Source organism: Danio rerio, chromosome 2 (genome assembly GCF_052040795.2).
Source record: "Danio rerio strain M-AB ecotype USA chromosome 2, GRCz13ab, whole genome shotgun sequence".
NCBI lineage: Eukaryota > Metazoa > Chordata > Actinopteri > Cypriniformes > Danionidae > Danio > Danio rerio.
In genome coordinates this window covers 38080924-38107099 of record NC_141022.1, presented here as the reverse complement: position 1 = coordinate 38107099, position 26176 = coordinate 38080924, and the positions used below count along the sequence as shown (strand labels likewise).

At 36.5% G+C, this 26176-nt stretch overlaps 1 protein-coding gene across 7 annotated transcripts in view; it reads right to left on the bottom strand.

Annotated features, from left to right (window-relative positions):
- Positions 1-26176, bottom strand: part of astn1 (astrotactin 1) — a 414746-nt gene that overhangs the window by 228729 nt on the left and 159841 nt on the right. For all 7 annotated transcript variants that reach the window (XM_087241082.1, XM_087241083.1, XM_087241084.1 and 4 more), the window contains 2 exons: positions 15668-15752; positions 10130-10204 (listed from right to left, as the gene is read on the bottom strand). In XM_087241082.1, coding sequence (XP_087097208.1) covers positions 10130-10204; positions 15668-15752 — 160 coding nt within the window. The remainder of the gene's footprint in view (positions 1-10129; positions 10205-15667; positions 15753-26176) is intronic.

The following is a 26176-nucleotide window of genomic DNA, read 5'->3' as shown; positions in this document are numbered from 1 at the left end:
TTAACCTAATATTATAGTGAAAAATGAAAACTTCAAAGTGAAAATATGTGTTTTTAGTTTAAATAATTACAGAATCTCCACATCTACCTACATTATTGAAAATATTGCACATATTTCAGCTTGTACTTACATTGTGAGACCAAAAATGGCTTAATTAAGTATATTTATGTATTTTTTGTCTGTTTTGTTTTGCTTTGCTTTAAGAATGTAAGGCTACTGTTTCTCTTGAGGATCCCCGAGGGTTAAATTGAAGGTTAAGTCTTAAAACTGTGATGTCCAAGGTCAAAATGACGATTTTTACAGTTGAATAATATATATTGTCCAGTGCTGATAAATTATTTGATGAGAAAAGAAATCCATACTGTATATCCTCATGAGAGACTCCCACATGTATGTATGTACACAGACGTTTATTCATTTGGTTTATTGCATCCGCCTCTGCACAGTTGAGCCGGGGTTTAACAAATGCTACATTTTCTTACTGATATGAAGGTTCAAACAGATTGCATTCTTATATTAAAAAGAAAAATAGCTTCCAAACTCCTACTTTCCCCCCTGCTAAATCAAATACAACAGCATTTCAAATGTGACCCTTGCTGCAAAACAGCAACACATTTTTAAACTTGAGTCATTACCAGATTGCTTATCTGACCTTGAAAAACTCCCCAACCCCCTGGTTTCAATGCCGGGAGACGTCCAGGCAGATAAGATCAACTTGTGGGTGGATTTCCATAGAGGACTACAAAAACAAAGCAACCGAGCATTGAAGAAATTATGCCCAGAACACAAGGTCCAAAGAGTTTGTAGGAGTAATTGAAAACTGGCATATCTACAAGACAGCTCTGCTTTTCTTCACTTCAATTCCCTTTTGAAGTCTTAAGGTTTTGACTTAGTGTCTTAACACACAATCAATATATGGAGTTCTGTCCGACGCTAACTGCGTGGAATGGAAAGAGACATGAGTTTGAATATGTTCGGTTTTGTTATTTTTTAGTTCTCTGAAGACACACATTCAGAATAACTAGGATGTGCATGAATGATTCATTGATTCATTCGCCTTGCTGATTCATTCCTTCATTGATTTGCTTTCTCTTGTAAAAATGAATCTTTTTATTCCACTCGTGTGCCTCAGGAAGGTTGTGTGTACACGAGCTAAACAACCAACTCAGTGATTCTATTTGCATAAGACGCATAATGCCAGCAAAAATACTGTCTGATTACATTACTCAAACTCTTTTCATTTTCTAGTATTATGCATGAGGTGATTTAGACCAACAAAGTAAAAGGGAAATTAGAGCTTACCAACTGAAATGAGATTCTGAGTCACACGTAGTCTACTTAGAATTGTGAATCACTTTGAATCTACATAAAAATGCTTGTTGAACTGACAACATGTAGTCAACTGTTGTCCAAACTAGGCTAAATGAGGCAAACGGTTTCATAATAAACAATGTTGCTAAGTCACTAAGGGTTTGCAAGTTCCCTGCACATATTGCCACATAAATAAATTATGCAGCTACTCTTATAGGAATACTGTTTTAGTGTTTGTCGATTTTATTTATATGCTGAGGTTGTTGTTTATGCACACTGACTATGAGATTATTTGTGCTCACCAAAGCCACGTTTAACACAGTTACACAGTAAAAAGATAAATTATTGTTCCTCACTTCCTTTTGCTTAGTCCCTGAGTCCCACTCGTAAACCCCCACTGCTGGGAAACTGGAGTATTCATATACAAATTGGTTTTTAAATAACAGTTTTAGAATTTAATGTTTTGACATTTCTTATTGTGATCAATTTTCAGCTTTACTAGACTTCAGCATCCCAGTCAACCCTCTGGGATTCTCTCGTATTTTACAATTATATCCAATATCATTCCATAAAGCTATTTTCCCATATTTCTCCCGTATTGTTAATCTTTCTATGAAGGGTGGCAATAAACATCAAAGAAGCAACCCTCCCTATACGCAACCCATTCCACTGAACCACCAGGGGATGCCTCTTGCCCTTAAATGTGAATCTTTTCTGTGCTTTTATTTTATTTAGGCATCAAAACAATTTATATATAAAAATATCAGGATTCCTCGCCTTTCCATTACAGGTGCTGTTGTCACTCCAATGCAATCCTCAAAACAGTTAGTTATGTAGCAGTGTGTGACTGTCAGACGTGCTCCACAGTGATAAATACATGCTATTTGCTAAATGAATTCGGTACACATGGTTTGAAGTGGAGCGAAATTGGACATAGATCTGTGCATTTTGAAAAGCGATTCGCTGTTCTTTAATCAGAATGTTTAAATTTTAGAGAAAATATTAACGAGATTTGATAAATTGATGCAATTTTTTATAACAGCTATTAATTTTAATAGGCTAAACTGTTTTGTAATTTATTTGCAGGTTTTTCTAATGCATACTATTTATTACATCCTTTGTAAATAACGACAACAACAACAACAACAACAACAACAACAACAACAACAACAATAATGATAATAATAATAATAATAATAATAATAATAATAATAATAATAATAATAATAATAATAATAACAATAACAACAACAACAACAACAATAATAATAATAATAATAATAATAATAATAATAATAATAATAATAATAATAACAATAATAATAATAATAATAATAATAATAATAATAATAATAATAATAATAATAATAATAATAATAATAATAACAACAACAACAACAACAACATTGACCGTATCCACTATTTACTATAAAACAGCTCTAGATTAATATATTTAGTAATTTTGGGATATTTTCACATCCCAATGTTGACAGGCATAGTCTTCAGTCAGATGATTATTTGCAAAAAATTACAATAGTTTGTCCTGGTCATCAATTTAAGGGTGTGTTGCTTAATTTTTTACACACAATCCACAAACATTAGTATAAAATACTCAAAATTCTTATTATTTTTTCTTATTAAAAATCCCAAAAATTAAAATAAGTTGTCATTTAATATGTCAATAACTTAATTTTGACAAATTTTAATAATGTATTATTATTGTATTTTAATAATTGTATTATTAGTAAATGTTGAGCTATGACTAAAAAACAAAAAGTTCTGCAATAAATAGGAATTCTATAAGATTATTCATACTTAGCTAATGTTAATAAAAACATTAACTAACATTAACTAATGGACCATTATTCTAAAGTGTTACTGCACAACACATTTTTGATTGAGATTATAAATGTTTTTGTGTCACTTTTAATGAATTCAATACTGCCTGTCAGAAATGAATTAAACAAGAATCACATACTGTGAACAAAACTAACTCTGACCAATTGCTTATAAAAAGCAAAAATCAAATATAATCCTAAGATTACCCTCCTCCTGTGCACTATGAATGCACCTCTCCATCTGCTGCCGTTTAATGCAGTAATAAATTACTTTTCCTGATTACAGTTATTAACCTGTTGCTGCACCCTGTCTTATTTTTAGCATTAAAAATAGCATTTTTAACTAACCATCATTTGTTTTAATCATTCAAATATGTCAAGCGCTCTTGCTCGCGTTCAAATTGGTGTGACTTTTCAATAGCATCTGTTCTTCAATCATTTTTAAATTGCTTTAAATAAAATAACACTGCTGCCTGATGGGAGGAAAAGATCTCTATGCACTATTTAAATGAGTTTCTTTTTAGGGAAAATTGCAACTTCTTCACATTAAAATGACTTCTCTGCATGTTTTACACGTGAGGCCATAACCATTAACACTTCTTTTACATGTGTTAAGTATCTCAAATGCAAATGTAAAGGACAGACAAGCAGCTGTATTCATTTTTCTATTAATTCACCGATAATTAGAGGACTGTCACTTTCATCAAAAATGTAGATTGGAGACTGAATAGTTTCAGCAACATCTAGAAAATGCGAATGCAATTACGTATATATTCTGACCACAATATGGTGCAACATGCATCAAGCTTGTTCTGGATATCTTCACATGAATCTCATCAAACATTGGTGCTGCACGTATCTCATCAACTGCAACCACCAACTCTTTTCTGTCAATATATCATCCATCACCGGCTACCATTTGCATTCAATTCAATTAAACCTAAAGCATTTCACATGCACACAGCGTTTCTCCTTGGTGCTGTGATGGTAAACAGAACTGTTCAACACTTTCGTGGTAAAGTTCAGGCCAAAATATATATATAAATGGTAATAATAATAATAATAATAATAATAATAATAATAATAAGGTGACGTAATGGTTAGCATGTCCGCCTTACAGCAAGAAGCTCACTGATTCCAGCCTTGGCTGGGTCATTTGGCATTTTTGTGTGGAGTTTGCATGTTATCCTTCTGTTTACTCCAAGTGCTCCGGTTTCCCCCACAAGTCTAAAGACGTGGTATAGGTGAATTGGGTGAGCTAAATTGTCCGTAGTGTATGTGTGTGAATAAGTATGGATGGTACCAGTTATGTGTTGCAGCTGGAATGGCATCCGGTGCATAAAACATGTGCTGGATAACTTGTCGGTTCATTCCGTTGTGGTGACGCCAGATTAATAAAGGGACTAAGTCAAAAAGAAAATGAATGAATGAATGATTGAATAATAATAACAATAATAATAAAGAAATAAATAAAATGAATGAATGAATGAATGAATGAATGAATGAATGAATGAATGAATGAATGAATGAATGAATGAATGAATGAATGAATGAATGACTAAAATAATTATTAACATTAATAATAATATTATTATTTTAAGCTTGATCTTTACTCCAAACATTTAATCAGGCTTTTTTTTCGTATTAATTTGGCTGGTTTCTATTTTGGGCATACACAAACTACACTGCAATCAACTTACAAAATACATTTTGTGTAGAAATACAGCAAAGTCTGTCAGAAAGAAGCAATATATGCTCAAGATGAAGAACAAATGCACCAGCAGAAAAAAATTTGTAGCAGACAGAGCAAGCTTACCATTTAGGATGTGCAACATATTGGAAATAAATTCCAAATATATACATTGAAGCGGGGATTTAGAGGGTGGGATATAGAATAAATCTCTGAGAAGAATCTGTCCTAAGAAAGCTCTGCTAGGAAATGCTATATTTCTGCTTTTTCATAAGTACTGTACCACCTACTGGCAGAGATTAAATATGCATGTTTATTCAGCCCAGCTACTCATTTAGTTTAAGACTGCTACACAGTAAAAAGTTATTATGAAATTTCAAATTAAAGTCAACCTTATTGTTCCAGTTACATTGGATTAACACACTTCAAAAATACATACAGACAACTAATCACGTTTTAAGGCAATGGGAAACTCACTTATATTTAAATAGTGTAACTAATTCCTTTTTACGTGTCTGTTATGCATCAAAACTTCACAAAGCTAAAGTCAACCATTCTGTTTTTGACAAAAAAATACTACGTTTATGTAACATTTAGATTGCATTGGTTAACACGTGGCAATTGTCTTTATTTTACATTGCTTGAGTTATTTAGCCTGTAATAGAGCAAATAAACATCTAATTAATGTCAACAACATAAACAGCAGTGACCACACATTTAAAAATACTCTTTTATATTTGCTAATTAGGCGACACGGTGGCTCAGTGGGTAGCACTGTGGCCTCACAACAAGAAGGTCATTGGTTCGAGTATCGACTTGGTCAGTTGGCTTTTCTGTGGGGAGTTAAGCATGTTCTCCCCATGTTGGCATGGGTTTTCTCCAGGTGCTCCGGTTTCATTATTTCATTATGAACTGAATAGATTAAATTGGCTGGCTGTAGTGTGTGTAAATGAGTGTATATGTATGTTTCCCAGTATTGGGTTGCAGCTGGAAGGGCATCTGCTGTGTAAAACATATGCTGAATGAATATAATAATTGAAATTGTTTATTATAAAACATAATTAACTTCTGTGATGAATTATTAGAATGTGTACATGTTATTATCAATGATAAAAGTAGACCTGCTTTAAAAATTCAAGCTCAAAAAGTATGTTTGCATGCCACAGATTTGCTAAAAACTCACCACAGCATTTTGTAATATACCGATTCAGGAAAAAAAGGGACATAGCATGAAGCTTGACAGATTTGAATATTGTCGCCTGCAAGTGTGAAACGACTTCAATTGAGGTTTGAAGGAAAATGACTTGTAAATGGATTATTGAACAAAACACTGAAGCCGGGATAAAACTCCTTCTTCGCAGGTGGAAGTTAAAAGGGAAAAACACATCTATCAAAAAGCGCCAGGGTACCTTTTAAACTATCTCAGCACACTGGCTCAATGACAAACAAAGACACAACCTCAGAAGAGAACTGAAAAGATAAAGCCATAAAATGTGGTTCTGTTACAAGCGGAAATATCCAACATTGTACTGGATGTTTACAGACAGCGTATTGCATGATTGGAGTGTGAAAGTTTCACATTTTCGAACTCTGAATGGTTTGCAGATTGGAAAGAAAATGAGATTAAAGAGCGATTTGAAGTGTTCACAAACTCTAAATTAAAAAAAAAAATACTGAATGTAAGTTGCACCATGACAACAATCTTCTCTCCATCTCTCGCTCTCGTACCTCATAATGCGACTTTAAAAGTTTCAAAAAAATCAGTCAAATCATTTCTGAGTCTGATATTGAAAGCTGAATCTGTAAATGAATACAAAAAGCATTCAGAATTGATTACGGCCTTTCCTATTCATTCGTGGCACAAATCAATGATGCATGAGGAAAAGCTCTGTGAAATTGAAAATAAATCTTTCATTCAAGCCATCTCAGGTTTGTTTGAAAATAAAACATTTAATTGTTCCAATGCAATGCATTTGTTTGGTGCCCCCAAAGCTAGGGGATATGAGATTTTTTCACCTTTTAGGAAGAATAACACAGATTCTAATTACAAGATGCCCTCGCGTCTTGTTTTGGAATGAGAAAGAACATTGATTCATGCCACTTGTAAATAAATACTTTGCGATTTGTAAAAACGAAAAACAATCAAAGGACTTCTGAATGTCATGCATGAGAATTATGAATAATTCAGCCCATGAAGATTAAGCGTGGCAACTAAAGACAACCATATGTTGTTACAATTGGATTAGTATAGATAAATATTCCAAAGCATACACCTCACAGATTGAAACATCTCAAGTGCATAAAGCAATGAACTGATTAGTTTCGAGTTGTAGCTTGAGGTAAACATTGTCTAAATCCCTGTCTTTGTACATGGATACAATTCTTATTCAAGGGAAGCTGCATTCTGTGGCCCCGTATTAAAAGTAATTACACCATGTTTTCCATTTTGGAGTTTTTATTTGAACTGTAAAAGGAGCTCTTTGAAGCTGAATAAAGAAATGTCAGCTTAGCTAAAATGACAAAATAAGTGTATTGCATTTCACAAGCTACTCTGTCTCAACAGAAACCCATTACATACTTGTCAGCCACCTTTTTTTTTTTTGTTTTTTTCAAAAGCTCAGTCATAGTAATAGAGTAAACTATACAGAGTAGCGACAACAACCATAATAAATATCTTGATATGCAAAGTAGCCCCAACATGTACTGTATCTGGACATATACAGTAACATAGACTTAAAAGCATAGTTCACCCAAAAAATGACATTCCTGTCATCGTTTACTCATCCTCCATAATTGACCTTTGGGTAGCACGGTGGCTCAGTGGTTAGCACTGTAGCCTGACAGCAAGAAGGTCGCTGGTTCGAGTGCCGGCTGGACCAATTGGCATTTTGTGTAGAGTTTGCAATTTAATGACTGTGCATTTAGACAGTTTAATAGATAGTATAATAGTTATTAGTATATATTATAGTATATAATAGTTTATTATGAATTTAGAGTAAATGATGAGGAAATATTATTTTTTGGGGGGTAAACTATACAATTATTAATAATAATGAACTCAAAAGTGCATCAGTTTTTTATTTAATAATTCATAAAGGTACTTTATTTAAAACAAACAATAAATTAATACATATAATATAACTTTAAATTCGTATTATTGGTTTATTCTTATTATTCGTGAAACAGACTTATTATATTATTGACTTGTATATATTATATTAAAAACTTGTTATTATATTTAAATAACACTTGCACTTATCTAATTATAATAGCCATATCACCCTGCAGTCCAAGACCGGTTACTTACTGAAGTGTGACTGAGCCTGGTCAGTATCTGGATGGGAGACCACATGGGAAAACTAAAACCCTGGCTCATTTTAAAAACGTAGTCCCGTGGACTTTTCTGGATACCACAAAATTAACCCGGAAGGTATTTATTTTTGCAGTTTTTATTTTTGTGAATCCGTGAGAGGCCGCTGTGTGCACTTTTTCGCATCACAAATGTCTCTCGTGAGTGCTGTTCAGTCGTAAACCCACCAGAGGCTGCAGTCAACTGACTTATTGACTGAATGATTGACTGGGCGACTGGCCAATCGACTGACCCACCCTACTACTTCTTTAAACCCAACCAATTTTACAGATTAACCCGCCCACCTGCTTACTTCCCTAAACCCAACTGACGGTTTACAAAAGCTGTCCAGAAAAAGAAAAGCCCTCGTCTGATTTTTACCACGCTCTCGGATTTTACCACATTCTCACCATGTTGTTCACTCATTCATTTATTTTTTGGATTCTGTTTTTGGCTTACCTGATTTCTGGAACCGCTTTTCCCCCGGACTCGAAGCCGGTCGTCGTCATCATCACGGTCAACTCCTCTCTGCGTCTCAAGTCTGCCGACATACGCGACGAGCTAACTAGACAAACTGGTTGCAGGCGGAAAGCCCTACACACGGAGGTAAGCGCTCAGCAGAAAAGCGCCAAAAGGAACGGTGTCATACCGCCCCGTATCGTTCGCTTAAAAAAAAAATGAAATGCAGCCATGTCTATCTCCGGCTAAATAATTCACGGTCTCCAGAAACATCCTTGGGACTTCGTTTTCAGAATGAGCCAGTGTTGGAACACTAGGTTGCTGTTGGAAGTGGTGTTAGTGAGGCCAGCAGAGGGTGCTCAACCTGCAGTCTGTGTGAGTTCTAATAACCAAGTAAAGTGAAGGTGACACTATACTGTCAGTGAGCGCTGTCTTTTGGATGAGATGTTTAATTAAGGTTCTGACTATCTGTGGTCATTAAAAATCCCATGACATTTCTCGTAAAGAGTAAAGGCTCTATTTTGAAGATCCATGCACAAAGTCTAAAGTGCAAGGCACAAACGCATTAAGGTGCTTTTTTAAGGATGTAAAAATCCACTTTGCGCCGTGGCTCATGGTCTTACAAGGTTGAGCTTATTCTCTTAATGAGATATAGGTGTGTTTTAAGAATAAACCAATCAGAGTCTCATCTCCCATCCCTTTTAAGAGAAAGTTGCGCCTCGCCATAGCGCATTTGCTTTTTACATGGCAGAGTTTATAAGTGGAAAAACTGAACACCTCACTAAAGAGAAAACAGTTAAACAGAACAGCTACAGCGCAAGAATGAATTTACTATTTGAAGAGCGTGGTGCAAAACATCAAAACGACTCTTGTGCTGAGATGAAACTAGCAAACAACAATTGTGTTGCTCCTTGTGCCGCATTGCGCCGGATGTATGATAGGGCCCAAAGGGTGTAACCCCAGTGTCCTGGCCAAATTTCCTCTATTGGCCCTCACCCATCAGGGCATCCCAATAATCCCCATTCACTGAACTGCATCTACCACTCTCTCTCTACTCCACCAATAGTGTGGTGAGCACACTGGTGCCATTGTCTTGTGGTTGCCGTCGCATCATCCAAGTGGATGCTGTACACTGGTGGTGGTGTGGAAAGACCCCCCTTATGATTGTGAAGCACTTTGGGTGTATGACTATACACAATAAATGCTCTATATAAATACACATTAAATTATGTACTTAAAATATATTTAGGAAACAACTAGTCACACTTCTCTGAAAAAAAAAGTTATTTAACTTCTAAGTACTATTTTGTTTACACATTGTAAATATTTTTTTGTGATTGCTTGTAACCAAAATGACTTGCTTTATGCATAATCTGTTCATTACACTAATTATAGTCATATTACACATATTATTAATAGTATTTGTCCTCATTTTGAGCTTGGTCAAAAGGTTTCTAGCGAAAATAAATCATTTTTTCTTACCTAAAAATGCGATCCGATGGCTGCTCTCCCATCACCAAATCAAAGCCCCGTTGGAAAATTGTGTAGGGCCATGGGCTGCAAAACAGAACAGGCATAAATCAAAATCAAAATGAATAATTCATGCTTCGAATAATAATAAAAACTCTATGCCACCCCACAGACTCTTCATTCATTGTTAAACAGTTCCAGTCTTCACTAAGCCACGTGACCTTTAAAATTGCATGACTTTGCGATGAAAACAACCATCTTATAAAAGGGAGTTCCTTTATGAAGTCACATCAAACCAATTATGTTCCTATTAGGATTATCACAGAATTTCCTCTAGCAGATGTTCTTTGTAAAAACTGTGACCCGACAGCCATGTCAGTCAGTGTCGTACAGACATGAGCGTGTGTTTATCCAGAGCTCAATGTGAACTGATGGAGATTAATGCAAAAAGGCAGCTGTGGGGACAGAGGCTGTCGCTGTAGTCGAAAGGAAAAGACAAAGAGCTGATGCCTCTCTAAATAAGCTGTTACTCACAGAAAAAGAGCAGTCACAACCTGGTTACATCATTTCACACCGGGGTTCACCTACTGCTGTTTAAACATCTACAAGTGTGCTGCTACATTTATAATTGATAACAGAAGAGTTAAAAAAGCTAGAATTTTCAAAAATGAAAACAGAAAAAAAAAAATTATGAAAATAAAAATTATTTTTATGCTTCGGATTGCTTACAAAGGTTTAATTATTATTAATATAATTATTGATGATATCTTTAAATCAAATCAATTTTTGTAGTGTTTACTGAGTTATGCATGCTTATAAATCATAAAAATTCATATATGAATTTATTTAACTTGCAGGTTTTGTAGATTATACTTAAATTGTACAGTTGACCAAACTTAGTACTAAGTTTGGTGAACTGAACAATTTAAGCATAATCTACTAAAGTGCTAAGTTTGGTGAACTGAACAATTTAAGTACAGTCTACAAAACCAGCAAGTTAAATAAACTTAAATATGCAAGTTTTGGGAGACTTCATTACTCAATTAAATTGAAGCAACGAGTTTACTCTATTAATTTAGTTCAGTCAACTTATTAGGGTTTTCAGTGCATAGTTGAGAAGGTGCTATAATAACATATAGTTGGGTTACACGTTGGGGTATTTTTAACCCAACAAAATGTTTTTTACAGCATCTTTTTATGCTTAGGATTGCTTCTTAAAGGTTGTCTTCTTCCTCTTCTTCTTCTTCTTCTTCTTCTTCTTCTTCTTCTTATTATTATTATTATTATTATTACTCAAGCAATTTGCCTTATGAAGAGGGTCAATCACGCTGCTTCATTCATGTGAATCACGTCATTCGCGCCACCTCATTCGCGTGTATCACGCCGCATGTCTGTGAATGCAGCATAATATGTTAGCCTCTTTATCAAAGTCTTTTAGCAAAGAAGGCCAAGTCGCTCCAAGATCATCAGACATGAACATTATTGAGCAAGTCTGGGGAAAGGTGAAACAGGGAGGCATTGAAAATGGATCCAAAGAATCTTGATGGATAAGTTTTTTGAATCGCTGCAGAGATGAATGGATGTAATCATTCAAGCTCATGGGAGTCCTACACAATATTAATTATTTTTCCACTGCACTATGACTTTAAATTGTATACTGTGCATTATTATGTCTTAGCAAAGTCAGACCTTACTGTCCTAATTCTATAATTAAAAATCAAGGCATGATCATTTTTTATTTAAGTATATAAGTGTAAACTGTAATAAGTGTAATCCTTTTATATAAGCCACGTCTGATACCAAATGATCAACTATAAGTTATTATTTGTTGTTCCTAAAACTTGGATAGGCGACAAGACTTTTGTCAGTTAGTGTACATTAAATGCACAACTTTGATTTCAAATGACATTAAAAGCACATCTACTTTTGTTATGATTCTGACCTACAGGCCACCTCTGGAGCCCCCTGGCCTTATGAAACAAAGGCACAAGTGGCTATTTTAAAAATGTGCAAGCATCTAGGCAGTTTGAAACTTTACTAAGCGTTTAACATCGGACTTTCGTTCTCCTCCATAAGTGTTAGAGTCAATTAAAAACTGTTCACACCTTCTCAGCATGGCACAAAGGGAACAAGAACATCCAGCGCTATTCCACTCCCCCAAGGCAATCTTTCTGATTGTTCCAATTTGATTTCTAATTATCGGATCCATCTCACCAACCGTCATCACTCCCATCTCCCTCCCAATTAAAGTGCCAAGGATTTCCTCACCTCCAAGTCTTAATCAAACTGCTCTGGAGCGACAGCCTCAAACCCAGATGAACATGTGAAACTCTCCTAAGGGAGGCTCTAATTAACTTCAAACATCTTAAATACAAGTCTTTGGGGGATAGAAACGTGCGCTCCTAACACTTAAGTAATTTCATTATTTCTGGACCGAAAAGCAAAAAGAGCCAAAAGAGCCAAACGAACAAACCCCTTTTTTTTTTACTCAAAACTGTTTTTTCAACTGAAATGTTGTGGTTTTGGGAAGTTCAAGATAAAAATAACACCCAAAAAACACTTTTAAGTATTTATTTAGTCACACTTTATCAGTTTGTGTCTTTTAATTTAGATTTCAACAGCATCATTTTCTAAAAGTGACATTTTTCTCTCCCTGCATTGAGCAAGAAATTTCTTTTCTTCTAGAGGTCTCCATAACCGTGGACCAGGCCGTATCCTGCGAAGATGCTGTGCAGGTCATGGAGGAGTGAAGAGCATGAAACTGATTCCTGAAAGACCCAGTGACAGACTCCAGATTGATCTCGTGGGTTAGCCTGAACACCCGCCGGTGCCTTAAGCCTGGTTTATACTTCTGCGTCAAGTGATCAGCGTGACACACGGCGCATGCAATGCACGTAGCTGTGCATTTATACTTCTGCGTGTGCTGCTCTGCAATATCACTCCCGAAATGCTAACTGGCAGTAGGTGTTTATGTTTATGAGTCGAGTTTTTTCGCTGGTGTTTTGTTTTTTCTGAACGCTACCTTAATGTACAAGTGACTCAAACTTGCTCATTCTGAGGCTAGAATCGGCGGACGTGCAACAACTCTAATCATAAGGTAAACACAAAACAACTCATCATCAACTCCATCCGGAGCTCCTTTAGGAGATTCCACACTTGCACTGCTTTCACCTCCGCCCACACTCGCCAGTGCTACCAACCAATCACTGTGTTAGAGCGCTGTGTAGTGTAGTTACATTTTTTTGAGAGGTGCACATCAGCGTCAACGACAGCCAAGGCGAGGGCTATGCGTCCACGCGTAAGCTGCGCCGTAGCATACACGTGCGCTTGACGCAGAAGTATAAATCAGCCTTTACTCACACCTGCACCTTCTCCACGACGGAGGTCCAGTGTTCTCTAGCCCCTGGCACCTAGACTCCAGCTCTGCACAAGAAGTTAAGCCAGAGGAGAAATGGTCATGCCCAACTGAGTCTGGTTTCTATCAAGATTTTTTCTTCAATTGGTGAAGTTCTGTTCCCCGTCACTATCACCACTGGCTTGCTTGGTTTGGGACTTGTGGATTTGCTCTTCAGTGTTTCAGCTATGAAAATTAAACCATACTGAATTAAACTAACCTGAACTTCAACTCTGAAAACTGGACTGACACAGTTTCAATTTACTTAAACTTCAATATTAAGCTGCTTTAACACAATCTACATTGTAAAAACACACTAGAAATAAACATGAATTTAACTGAACTGAATAAATTTAGTTTAGTTTGGTTTAAACTTTATTGTCCCTTCTGCTTGGCACAGAAAGGAAATTTGTCTTTAACACTGGTAACATACATACAAGAATCAGATAATTGCAACATTAATCAAGAATGGAACAGGAATTAAAAACTTAAAAACAAATTAGCCCCTTACATATTACTGCAGATCATTCTTAACAACTGCACCATTCACAGTAAACAGTGATTCAATTTAATACTGCTATTGGGTTCAAGCACTTTTTATAAGCATTTCTTCAGGCTCTAGAAACTTTAAACCTGCGCCCTAATGGTAACATTTTAAAAGCTGAGTAAAGGGGATGCGTATTAACTTTAAAAATCACAATTGCTTTATCCATAAAGAAGTCATATAAAATCTTCAGCAAATTTTGTTTTTAAGTTATCTTATTTGCCTGATTGATAATTTGCAATCATTTATTCTTCTGTTTAAATGTGTTACCAAACCATAATACCATATGTATTATATGTGAGAACACTCTCTATTAATGATCTACATGCCATGTCTAAAATCTGTGTACTAACATTACAACTTCTCAACTTGCGGAGGAGACTGAGACATTGACTTGGCTTCTTATAAACAGCCCCTACATTACTATCAAAATTCGTTTTTTTTGTCAGTAATTGTGTCTAAATAATAAAAATTTGAGACCTGCTCTACTATTTTTTCCATTTATGATGACTGGTTTATAAAATGTAGTATCTGCTACTCTGCTACTTTTTTCTCCATATTAAGATGTAATGAGCGTTCCACTTCTGCAGCGCTACCATAAACCACACATGCATGCATGCACACAAACAAACACACAGAGAGCTATATTAATGGGGACTTTCCATAGATTTAATGATTTTGATACTGTACAAACTGCATAATGAATTATCATAACCAAACCCAAACATTAGTCCAACCCCTAAAGCCAACACTCACAGGTAACAATCAGCCTATTTAACTTTCCAAAATACTTCATTCTCTGTCATTTATAAGCTGTTTTGCTGATTTATGACCCAAAAACTTCCCCACAAGGTCAAAATGTAGATGTAGTGCGATACTATATAGACATACTGAAGGTTTTACAGATAGATATATTTTTATACTCAAAAAAACAAAACTGGAACATTGTCTCTTTATATGCACTATTTTATTCTCCACAATTTATATTGTTTTCTGATGTATGGTACTAAAAATATTTCCAAAATACCCTCTGTATAACTAATAATATATATTTTTTAGGGGGTGGGGGGGTTGATGGTATTGGCTGCCACTTTAATAGGAAACATTCTGGTTATGCATACTAACATTTTTATCTGAATATATAATTTACCATCTGTTCAGAAAATTAATCGTATATGCTACAACATCTCAAACAACAACAAAAGTTCACAAACTGGAAAAGTATTATAATTCATTTTTATCATTTTAATAGTTTTTCCTTCACGAGGCATGCAAGTGACGAATGACAACATTTCTTACACTATAAGACCATTTAAAATGCCCATTACATAGTAAACTGAAATGTAAATCACTGTCACACAAATCTAAAATGACCCAGAGCTTCACTGCTCTAATCCCTTTTCCAATTCCAGAAGAAGAGCATAATGCAAAAAAGCTAATTAATTCAAACAAGCCAATTTAATTTCCCAACAGTGCATAACACCTGGCCGGCTATCAGAAGTGAAGACATTTTTACTACCGATAAGAAGCACAGCCAACATCAAGATGACAAATTCCTGCTTTTCATAGTGCTGATGTTTATCAGTCAACACAAGATATGGATGGTACTCACCCTTGATTTGGGCCCCATTCATTGCGGATGCAAAGGTGTTTGTGAACTGGGTCTTTCATGTAGCCATCAAAGCAGAGACATTCTCCTGAAAGCAGACAAAGTACACGTGAATTATTATATGACAAACAATTTAAAGCCATCATTTGCAGAATTCAGAAACTGTTTTTAGAGACACAGATGGACAATAAGTGACAACAAAATATTTTTTTTCCACATCTGTGTGAAGGTAAAAGTAAGCAAGACTGGGGGTAAAAGTAAAGCACTTTACTATTTACTGATTAGAATAAAAACCAAAGAAGAGGTGAAAAAAACACTAGTTAAAAAAGCCTCTAATCATAGTAGTATTGAAAAGCTCTGCAATTAACCAACATCATGTTGAGAGATGGGGAAATTACTAATTTTAAAGTCACCTACTACATAGATGTCACATCCTTTTAATTTTCTATTTTTTTCTGGCTAAAACGTCTAGAGCAATTCACATAGCCATGTTAATATATATGACTAATTTAATTAGTTTCGGTTTTACAGTATACTTTGCCGTTACCTTGCACACATCAGCATCATGGCTTGATCTGTATTCTAATCATCCCTCTCTGTGACTGATATTAATCCCCTTCATGACCTCATTGTCATGTTTCCATCAGTAAGGCGATTCTCCAGACATGCAGTGTTTTTGTATTATATGCATGCACAGCAGATTCCCCATGTTAGCCGTCCTCAGCACTAATGCTCATGGCTCAGACGGATCTAATCACTCTGGGTTCAGCTGATCAGGACTGTCAGGCCGAACCGCAGTTATGTCTGTCATGATTTGGGTTCATGGGAGTGATGTGACTGTACCCTGAGAACATGATGAGACTGACACAAATACAGAGGAAGAACGCAAAAACGGAAACAAATGTGTTATGACCGGGAAGACAATGCATGAAAAAGGCAAAAGAAACCATCTGACAGGATTTTACATTTTGTGTGAAGCCTTATTTATCAATAAACTGACAATGCCAGTGATTATGTGCCCAAAGGTCAACTAATGAATTATAAGTGACCTTAAATTCTGCATTAAGCAGACTATTATTGGATTTGCAACACTGATGACTAACAAGAGAAAAATAGATTTTCTTGAAAGTCAATTACATGTTGTAGAATATGTAAATTAGAGACATTTACTGCAACAGATTCACTTTTGCTAATACTTACATCTAAACGTTTGTTCAGAAGTGTTTTTGGTTATAATAATAATAATAATAATAATAATAATAATAATAATAATAATAATAATAATAATGAGCGTCACATTGGTGCAGTGAGTACCACAATCGTCTAACAACAAGAAGGTTGCTGGTTCGAACCTCAGCTGGGTCAGTTGGCATTTCTGTGTGGTGTTTGCATGTTCTCCCCATGTTCGCATGGGTTTTACTCCGAGTGCTCCAGTTTCCCCCACAAGTCCAAAAATATGTGGTATACTGTAGGTGAATTGAGTAGGCTAAGTTGTTCGTAGTGTATGTGTGTGAATGAGAGTGTATGGATGTTTCCCAGTGATGGCTTGCAGTTGGAAGGGCATCAACTGTGTAAAACATATGGCTGTACATCCCGCTGTGGCGACGCCAGATTAATAAAGGGACTAAGCCAAAAAGAGAATAAATGAATGAATAATAATAATTGTATTTAGGGCAGCACGGTGGCACTGTCGCCTCACACAAAGAAGGTCGCTGGTTCGCTGGCAAGGATGCATTAAAAGAATCCAAAAGGACAATAAAGCCATTTCAAGAGTTCACACTTAGATACTGTTTGACAACTTGTTAGCAAGTTAGCAGGTTTGGCATGCTGTCCTGGGAGAGAACCCTGAGCTCTGAGATAGTTGAGCCCGGGGCTCCCACCAGGTCCATAGAGCATGTGAGGGGACTACAAGGTCAGGTGTTATCGAGAGCTCCCCTCGGCAAAAGAGGAAAGGAGGAGAATGGGTGGATGGGGGGTTTCTTCGAGAATACTTATAGTGAGTTTGGATCAATCTGATTGGCTAGCTAATGAGTGTAGATGAGTGGCCAGATCCAGTCAATCATATCACGTGCTCCTCTCGAAATTAGTTTGTGAAACTTCATTTAGAATGGTTTAAATATTTAGATTTACATGCTGTTCTTACAAACTTTTTTACTAATAAATAAATAAAATTTTAAAAAATTACATTACAGTTTTCTCAAAATTAAGTGGCACAACAGATCATAACATGAATACTGAAAAAAATGCGTTAATGTCACATAAATAAGTTACATTTTAATATATAAATTATATATATATTTAAATAAATTAAAACTGTTTTATAAAAAAATATAATTGTATAATTACATTTTTAAAAATTTGTTTTAAAAATGTGCATGCATGCTAAAAGTCTACTCTCAAGTTTGCTATATAGATATTGAAAGAAACATTTAAGCAAAAAAATAATAAACACTTAATTTGATATATTACTGACCATTAGCACATTTTGGCAAGCCAAGAATACATGCTCTAGCACTGCTATCATTCGAATTGTTAACTGTTTTAGCTTTGCCAAAGTAATTTATAAAACTGCAATTAAACTTGTACAGTCTGCAATAATAGCATATTTATCAATTCAAATGAGATGCAGGGAGCCTTTATGACACTGGGTGGTAAATGACAATTTTGCCAGGAAACATGTACCCAGTGGCTCTGTGATTGACTGATCACTGTGGATATCCAGCAGGCTCCCAGCTAGTGCTTTATGCATGAGAAATACATACCTTTGAAAATGTATCTCTTCAAAGATAAATATATACTATACTTTGAATGAGCCATTAGAGGCAGGACAACATGTCTTTGCAAATGTTGTTAATCAGGACCCAGCAAGAGGTAAACAAAACATGTTTCAATCTTTAAAGCTATTTAAATCAAATGTTTAATGCGTTTATGTGTCTTTGACCTCATAAATCTATTACTTGTTCCTGAGTAAATCATTTGAACTGACGGCAAAATTAAGCTGCATACACAGAGGTTTGACAATGAAAAATTAAACTCCTGGTTTTAGACGACAATAATGCATTAGTATGGGCCTCCTTTTATGGCCAACAAACAAGTCCTGCACAGTGGCTAGAGCGATTTTGAGCCATTCTTCATGCAGAATAGTGGCCAGGTAACTACATAATGCTGGTGGAGGAAACAATTCCTGACTCGCTCCTCCAAAACTCCCCAAAGTGGTTCAATATTATTTAGATCTAGTGACTGTGCAGGACATGGGAGATGTCCACCCTCATTTTCATGTTCATCAAACTACTCAGCACCAGTCTTCCTGTAAGTATTTGGTGCATTACCATCCTGATACATGGCATCCCATTCATTACATAACATTGTAACCATTGGGTGCACATGGTCCTTCAGAATGGTTCGGTAGTCCTTGGCAGTGACATGCCCATCTAGCACAATAATTGGGCCTGGGTAATGCCCTGATATTGCATCCCAAAACCAAAATTATCATTGATCCCCCTCCATGGTTCACTCTGGGCATGCCAAAGTCTGGGTGGTACACTTTTTGGGGGCTTCTCCACACCGTAACTCTCCCGAATGTGGGAAAGACAGTAAAAGTGGACTAATCAGAGAACAATACAAGTTTTTCATTGTACACGGCCCAAGATTTTTGCTGCTGGCACCGTTGAAACTGATGTTTGGCAATGAAACAATTGAAAATAGATTTGACTACTCCAGCCAAGCCATGCTTATTTACCCCGTGGAGCTCCCGATGAACAGTGTTGTTGGAAACAGGAAAGTTGAGGTGCACTTTTAATTCTGCAGTGAGTTGACCAGCTGTGGTTTTTATGTTTTTGAATACAATCCAGGTTAGCACCCAGACATCCCATACAGACAGCTTCCCTTTGCGTCCACAATTACTCCTGTTGGATGTGGTTTGTCCTTCTTGGTGGTGTGTTGTTTACACAAAAGACCTGTTCTTGATACATCACTAAGACTTGTTGTCTTGGCCACAGATGCAGCAGTGAGATCCACACCAACATTTTGTCTTTATTTCAACAAATGTTAATACTGGAACTATGCTTTTTAAATGGTAATTTAATAACTTTGTTAAAATAAATCCCACAACTATGTCATTCAAACTAAATTTTCACTGACTTTTGACTCATGACTTCTCCAGTTTATTTATATTTGTGTGTGAGCAGTATTGGATTTAGACAGAGAGAGTGACTGTGTAGAATTACTTATTAATGAAGTTTTTAAGTCCTGAGTAATTCCTCTCCTTCCACAGCCACAGAGAGAGTCTGCAGGGGATCTATTATTCAGTCAAATTAATGAAACCAAAGTGCAAGGATCAGGTAGCTTGAGACACAACATGGCGCGTTCTTGTTTAATAAATGTCCCCCGAAGCCTGATGGGAACAGGGGAGATGAACAGAGGCTCTGAGAGGCCTGTTATCAGTCCAATTCTCATCTCGGCTTTTACACATCCTCTGCGCTCCCAATTCTGTTTTAAAGCACACACAGCTCCTGTTACTGTCACTCCATATCCTTTCTTTCATTAGTATCCTCTTCTCCTGTTTGATTGAGATGGTCTTGTGTTTTTTTGTGAATCCACTCTATGCCACACAGTTGAGGTGTTCATTGAGAATGTATCATACAAAAAAAGCAGTGCAATTGTTGAACTGTGGCAGTGCTAATGCCTCATCTTTTAGATTTCATTTGTGAGGAAAGCAATGCAGGATCCCAGCGGTCCAACTTTGATTCATTTAGAGCAAGAAGATTCCCTTTTCCAAGCCCAGCGGAGCTCGTCTTTTGAATTATAGATGCAAACGCAAGGATCTTGTCAACAAATGATAACAATGTTGGATTGATTCCTGCTGCAGATGATGGGAGAAATGCCTGTAAAGTGAATGTATTACCATTCATTTTGATGTACCTGGGCGCCTGTTGACTATGTTTTGCTTGACAGGAACAGCTATAAAACTGAATAGATCAATCTCTGCTTACCAAATTGCAATCTTTACTGGCAAAATGCAGATAAAGGTATTTGAAATTTATGATGTAAACAGAAAAATAACATTCTGTCCCTGCTTGAGATTATTCATCAATCTGTTTTATACATTAGTTATGAAGAGTGTGTCTGACTTTTTTTCAACAATAAAACAGAAGCAAAAGCAATTGAAAGATGGTGCGAAAGACCTAGAACTAGACTTACCACAGGTCTGTCTAAAATGTAAAAGCTGATATGTGTTATTTTTTATTTTATTAAAAAGACACAATTAAAATGTCCAGAAAGTACTTACTTTGTGCCTTGTTTGCTAGCATCAAAACTGTTTTCGTTTCCTCAACCTCCTAAAGTCAAATGCTATTTTGGGGTTTCAGCCTGGATTTTGAGTTTAAGTTGCTGTAATTAATTTTGGTGGATCCTTCACATGTCTTTAATCATAGTAAAAAAGAACATTGTCTCTACCACAATCTATGCAAAAGTTATTGTATTCCAAACCACAGGGATTGATCATTGTTTTCATATTTCACTATCCTTTTGTTTGATCAAACATAATTCACTTTGTTTGGACCACGTCAGACATATAAAAGGATTACTTATACACATCACTTCAAAAACAGAGGAGAAATGGCCCTGAAGCGCACAGCATAAAGAAAGAGATGACAGCTGTTTGTGCAATTTGGGGCTGCCTATTGATCATAAATGTAATGTTTTCCCTTCTGTACCATAAAAAAACTGTGATTCATTTGACAACTGTTTGATATGTAAATATATAATTCAGTAAAAAGAACGCTAGAACCATATGAGCACCAGCAAGAGCTTTTATTTGAGCTATAACTTGTACAGGTGTCATATATGAACCATATAAAAAATATGGAAATGAACCAATGTTCAATACCTAGCTCTGGTCTCCAAAATACTGTGTATTTAAGCGTAAATAACTTTTGTACAGTAGAATAAAAACCAAAATGATGCATTTGTGCATAAAATATAGCTTCTACACTTTCAAACGAAACTACTTAAGGAGGTCTGGTGCAATGCTAGCCCTTTAAATCTTAAAAGGAAAGTCGATGACGTCACGGACCCCGTACTGGGTCCGCTTAAGATAAACAAAAAAGCTAAAAAAAAAAAAAAAAACGTCTTCTGAACTCTACGCATTTAGAAAGTTTTACAAATATTTAGACCAGGGGTCTCAAACTCACAGCACATGGGACAATAGTTTGTGACCCCCACCTTAATTTGAAAGTTTAATGTTAGAGCAGCCCGCGAGTTTGATATCTATGACACTTTACACTGTTGTGTGCGGAGCTGAATGAACCTACCAATCACGATGGGGAATAAGGCTCTCGGGGGGCGGGACATCAGCTGGGCTTGATGCAGGCAGAGCAACATTTCTCAATGAGTGAAAGTTACAGCAGCATTGCCATGGAGTGTTTTCATCTGTGCACGGCTGGCTGGCTAATTTCTATTCTACATTCTTCGTACTTCAAAAATAAAGATTTTTAAGTTGCTGCCTAGAGGGAAATTATACATAGATAAATTCATATAAATCAGGCTACGTTCACACAGCAGGTAAATGTGGCATGAATCCGATTTTTCCCCCTCATGTGACTCAGGTGATGACAGTGTGAACAGCCCAAACCGCATGGAATCTGATCTTTTCAAGTCAGATCTGTACCACTTTCAATTGTGGTCTTAAATCAGACACAGATCTGATGTTCTGCAATGCGACCGCAGTGTGAACGGTTATGTTGGATTTCATGTGACTTTTACGTAATCTTTGAGTGACATGCGTCATTATTCTGTGCTGCAAACATCATCTACTCCTCAGCAGCACAGTAGAATAGCACACAGGGCGATTACAGCACTACAGAAAGTTGGTTGTTCATGTTGAAAAAGATTTTAAGGCATAACTGGTGCTTGTTAACTAATCTGGTTAACGATTGAGGCACGGGCTGATCGCGAAGCCGAAAAGCGTTGTGGGTGTTGCGGATAGGGGATTTGGGTGCAAATGAGGAAGAACTTTCTCTCCGAGAGAAAAAAAAAGGGCAGGAGCTTGAGCACCCAAACCCCACTTCTGCATGTGTCTGCTGTTTATAACGAAGTAAAATTAAATAACTACGCAAACGGAGATAAACCAACTCCGCCTTCACAGCTCAGTTTGTGCCTGCTCATTAACCCTTGATGAGTCACCCTACACCCTACACCAGTGGTTAGAGCGCCACGCACTGCGCTTCATAAATCACAAACGATCAGTGTTTTTTTTTATTTTTATTTTTTATTACAGGAGACTTATTTTAAGTCTCAAATGCAAATACACATTAGTGGTAGCAGAGCAATCATTTACAGTTTATGAATTACACCGCGGTTGTCTGTGAAAAGGATAATAATCATATAAGCATGATCTGACAGCGTGCCTACTCATGCAGCACTCACGTGTGCAGATAATTAGACATTTTGTGCTCTTTGTAATGCACTTTTGAACATGCGGGTCAGTTTAGGACCATGATCTGTTCACACTTCAAATCTGATATTGGCCACATTTATAAGAGCAGTGTGAACAGCCATGCAAAAAATCAGATTTGAGCACTAAGTCTCGCAGTGTGAACGTAGCCTAAGTGCTTTATTTTAGCCTGACCTTGCCGGATCTTTTGCGAAAAATGCCAGATATTCATGTTTTGTTTTCCGGTGTTTATTTTAATTAATTCGTGATTAACTTGTGGTGAATGCCTGCATGTGTGTGTGTGTGTGTGAAAATAAATAATGGCGTAGTGGCCAACCTAAATAATATCTGTATTTTCAAAATAGCAAAGAGGCAGTCAAGCATATTTATTTTTTTTAAAACCACATTAAATCTGATAATGAGCCTTATCAAATGAGATCTCGAGAAGCTGGAATTGCGTCTCTGGATCAGGATAGTGGGAGACAGAAGCAAAGCCAGTCAAGTCAGCCACAGAACATGATGGAAGAGCTAACTGTGAACTCTTCTGGAAAAAAATAGACAGAGTGAATTATTTAATTACTATTTTCACTTGGAAGTGAACTAAAATGACACTTAGAGAGTTATTGTGAAGTCTTTCTCTTACTCTCTTTGACAACTGAAATCAAAGTGATGTGTATGCGGCGATATGAAAACAAAGTAAGGAACTTAATGGAGCCTAATTTAGTCTTCTGCAGTCACATATCGACACTTGTCCATCGGCAAAAAGAGTCCCTGGTAACCCGGACCAATTATAGGGCTGCACTGTTATTTGTGGGTCATTTGCATCAGCTACTTGCATTGTATTTGCATTGCCTCACACAATGAACATTACATATCGTCACCTTGGAATTATAGGGTTCTATCTGCGTTCTGAATGATTGTGAGATTCTGAGCTTAAAAGTTTATATGTTAAATATGTTAATGTTATAATAAGGGATATGTAATGATACAAATGCTAAAATGTTTTAGCTGAATAACTTTGGATGACTTTTTGATGGATCAAATAAGCTTTTTTGGGCTTATTTTCTGTAAAAGGTGTTTGGAGAAAAAAATTGCATGATAAAATATAAATACACCTATGGAAAAGTAAAAAAAAAACTGTACAGTGTATTATGCGTTTTGCATTTATAAAGCACTTTAAAAACTCATTCATTCATTCCTTCATTCATTTTCTTTTTGGCTTAGTCCCTTTATTAATCAGGGGTCGCCACAGCGGAATGAACCGCCAACTTATCCGGCATATGTTTTACGCAGCAGATGCACTTCCAGCTGCAACCCATCACTAGGAAACATTCATTCACACACATCCACGGTGGACGATTTAGCCTACCCAATTCACCCATACTACGTCTTTGGACTGTGGGGGAAACCAGAGCACCCGGAGCGAACATGGGGAGAACATGCAAACTCCACACAGAAACGCCAACTGACCCAGACGAGGCTCGAACCAGTGACCTGCTTGCTGCGAGGCGCAAGTGCTACTCACTGTGCCACAGTGCTGCCACGTTAAAACCTGAACTACTTAATATTTAACTACATTAACCGCTCAGATCTCAAGCTAAATTTATCTGTATTTTTAACAAACTAATTTCCTGAACCTAATCAATATAATTTATAATAGCGCTATTTCACTGGCTCAGAATCTCCTAAAGTTAAGCTATTTCATTTCATCTGTGTACTTTGTCTAATTTATGGCCCAGTCAAGGATACACCAAAAAGGAAAAGAAATAATATTTTAAATCCAGGTCACTCAAGCTGCATAAGCCCCAGTCTTACATTACAAAGATTCATTGCTTGCTGCATTACTGTCCTCACAGCTCTCGCTCAATTAAGCTTTCATTACTTAATACTGTTCACTCAAGAGAGACACCTTGAGAGAAATCTGCAAATGAAACGACAGATGAATCAGAGCCGAGCTGCATTTGGGTCCCTCCTGCTCTTTAAAAGGAGCTGAGATACAACTGCACTTCACTGAACACATCGATTTTACACAGCAGAAAAGATGGACGCTTATTCAGCAGAGCAGATGGGGCAAAACAATAGATTATTTCATGATTAGTCTGGCAAAAATGCAAACTATTCTGTGTAAGGCAAATTTGTGCAACTTTTAAATAAAAAAAAATAAATCTCATTCTGATTTTAATTTATTTTAAAAAGCCCCTATTATGCATTAAAAATTGTCTTATCTTGGTTTTAAGTGGCTCCAACAAGATTTCCAAAAACACTTTCATTGTCTTATAATATGCATTTATTTTTACCTAATTATCCCAACGACTCCCATATAATTCATTCAGTGATTCATTTGTTCCCAAATCTCTCCTTAGTGCTTTGTAATCTACGCTGATTTGTCCAATGACGCAGTCTGTTGTGATTGGTCGACTGTGTTCAGCGCGAGACCTGTGCTCACCAATGCAGTTAAACACCAGCAGATTGCTCTATTCTTAACCATACATGTAAGTAAAACAGTGACACACATTCAGTATTAATTCACACAGTGCCAAAAGCTGAACTTTTTTTAAATTTGACCAATGCATGTGTGTAGGAACAGCTGCCATAGCAAAGACAAATGGCAGTGGATCGCAAGCTAACAAATGCATTTAAATCCACACATCCCAAGTCTACCGGAAGTTCCGAGAGTCTCCCGCAAATGTATAGAGACTCCCGGATGCAAATGAATGATAATTTTCCGGAAATCGCGTGTCTCTTGCCAAGTCCTCAAATACATCTTGCACCCCTCTTCACCACATCACACCTCGCTCTTCAGATATGTCGGGCTGCACCTCCCCCTCCTCCCGCAACCTCACGCAAATTATCCCTGTCTCTCCCGGAAATTATTTTTCCCAACTTGCGATTTCTGTAAATCCGTAAACAAAGTGGCATGCATCAAGTTTTCAACATGGCTTTAGAGGCGATTTGAGAATATAAACAGACACGAGCGCAGTTACAAAATACAATTAAATACATAATTTGTAAGCTAAAGATAACAAGGAGGCGACCATTTTAATCAAACTTACTTACACTTGTGAAATGGAGGAAGAAAC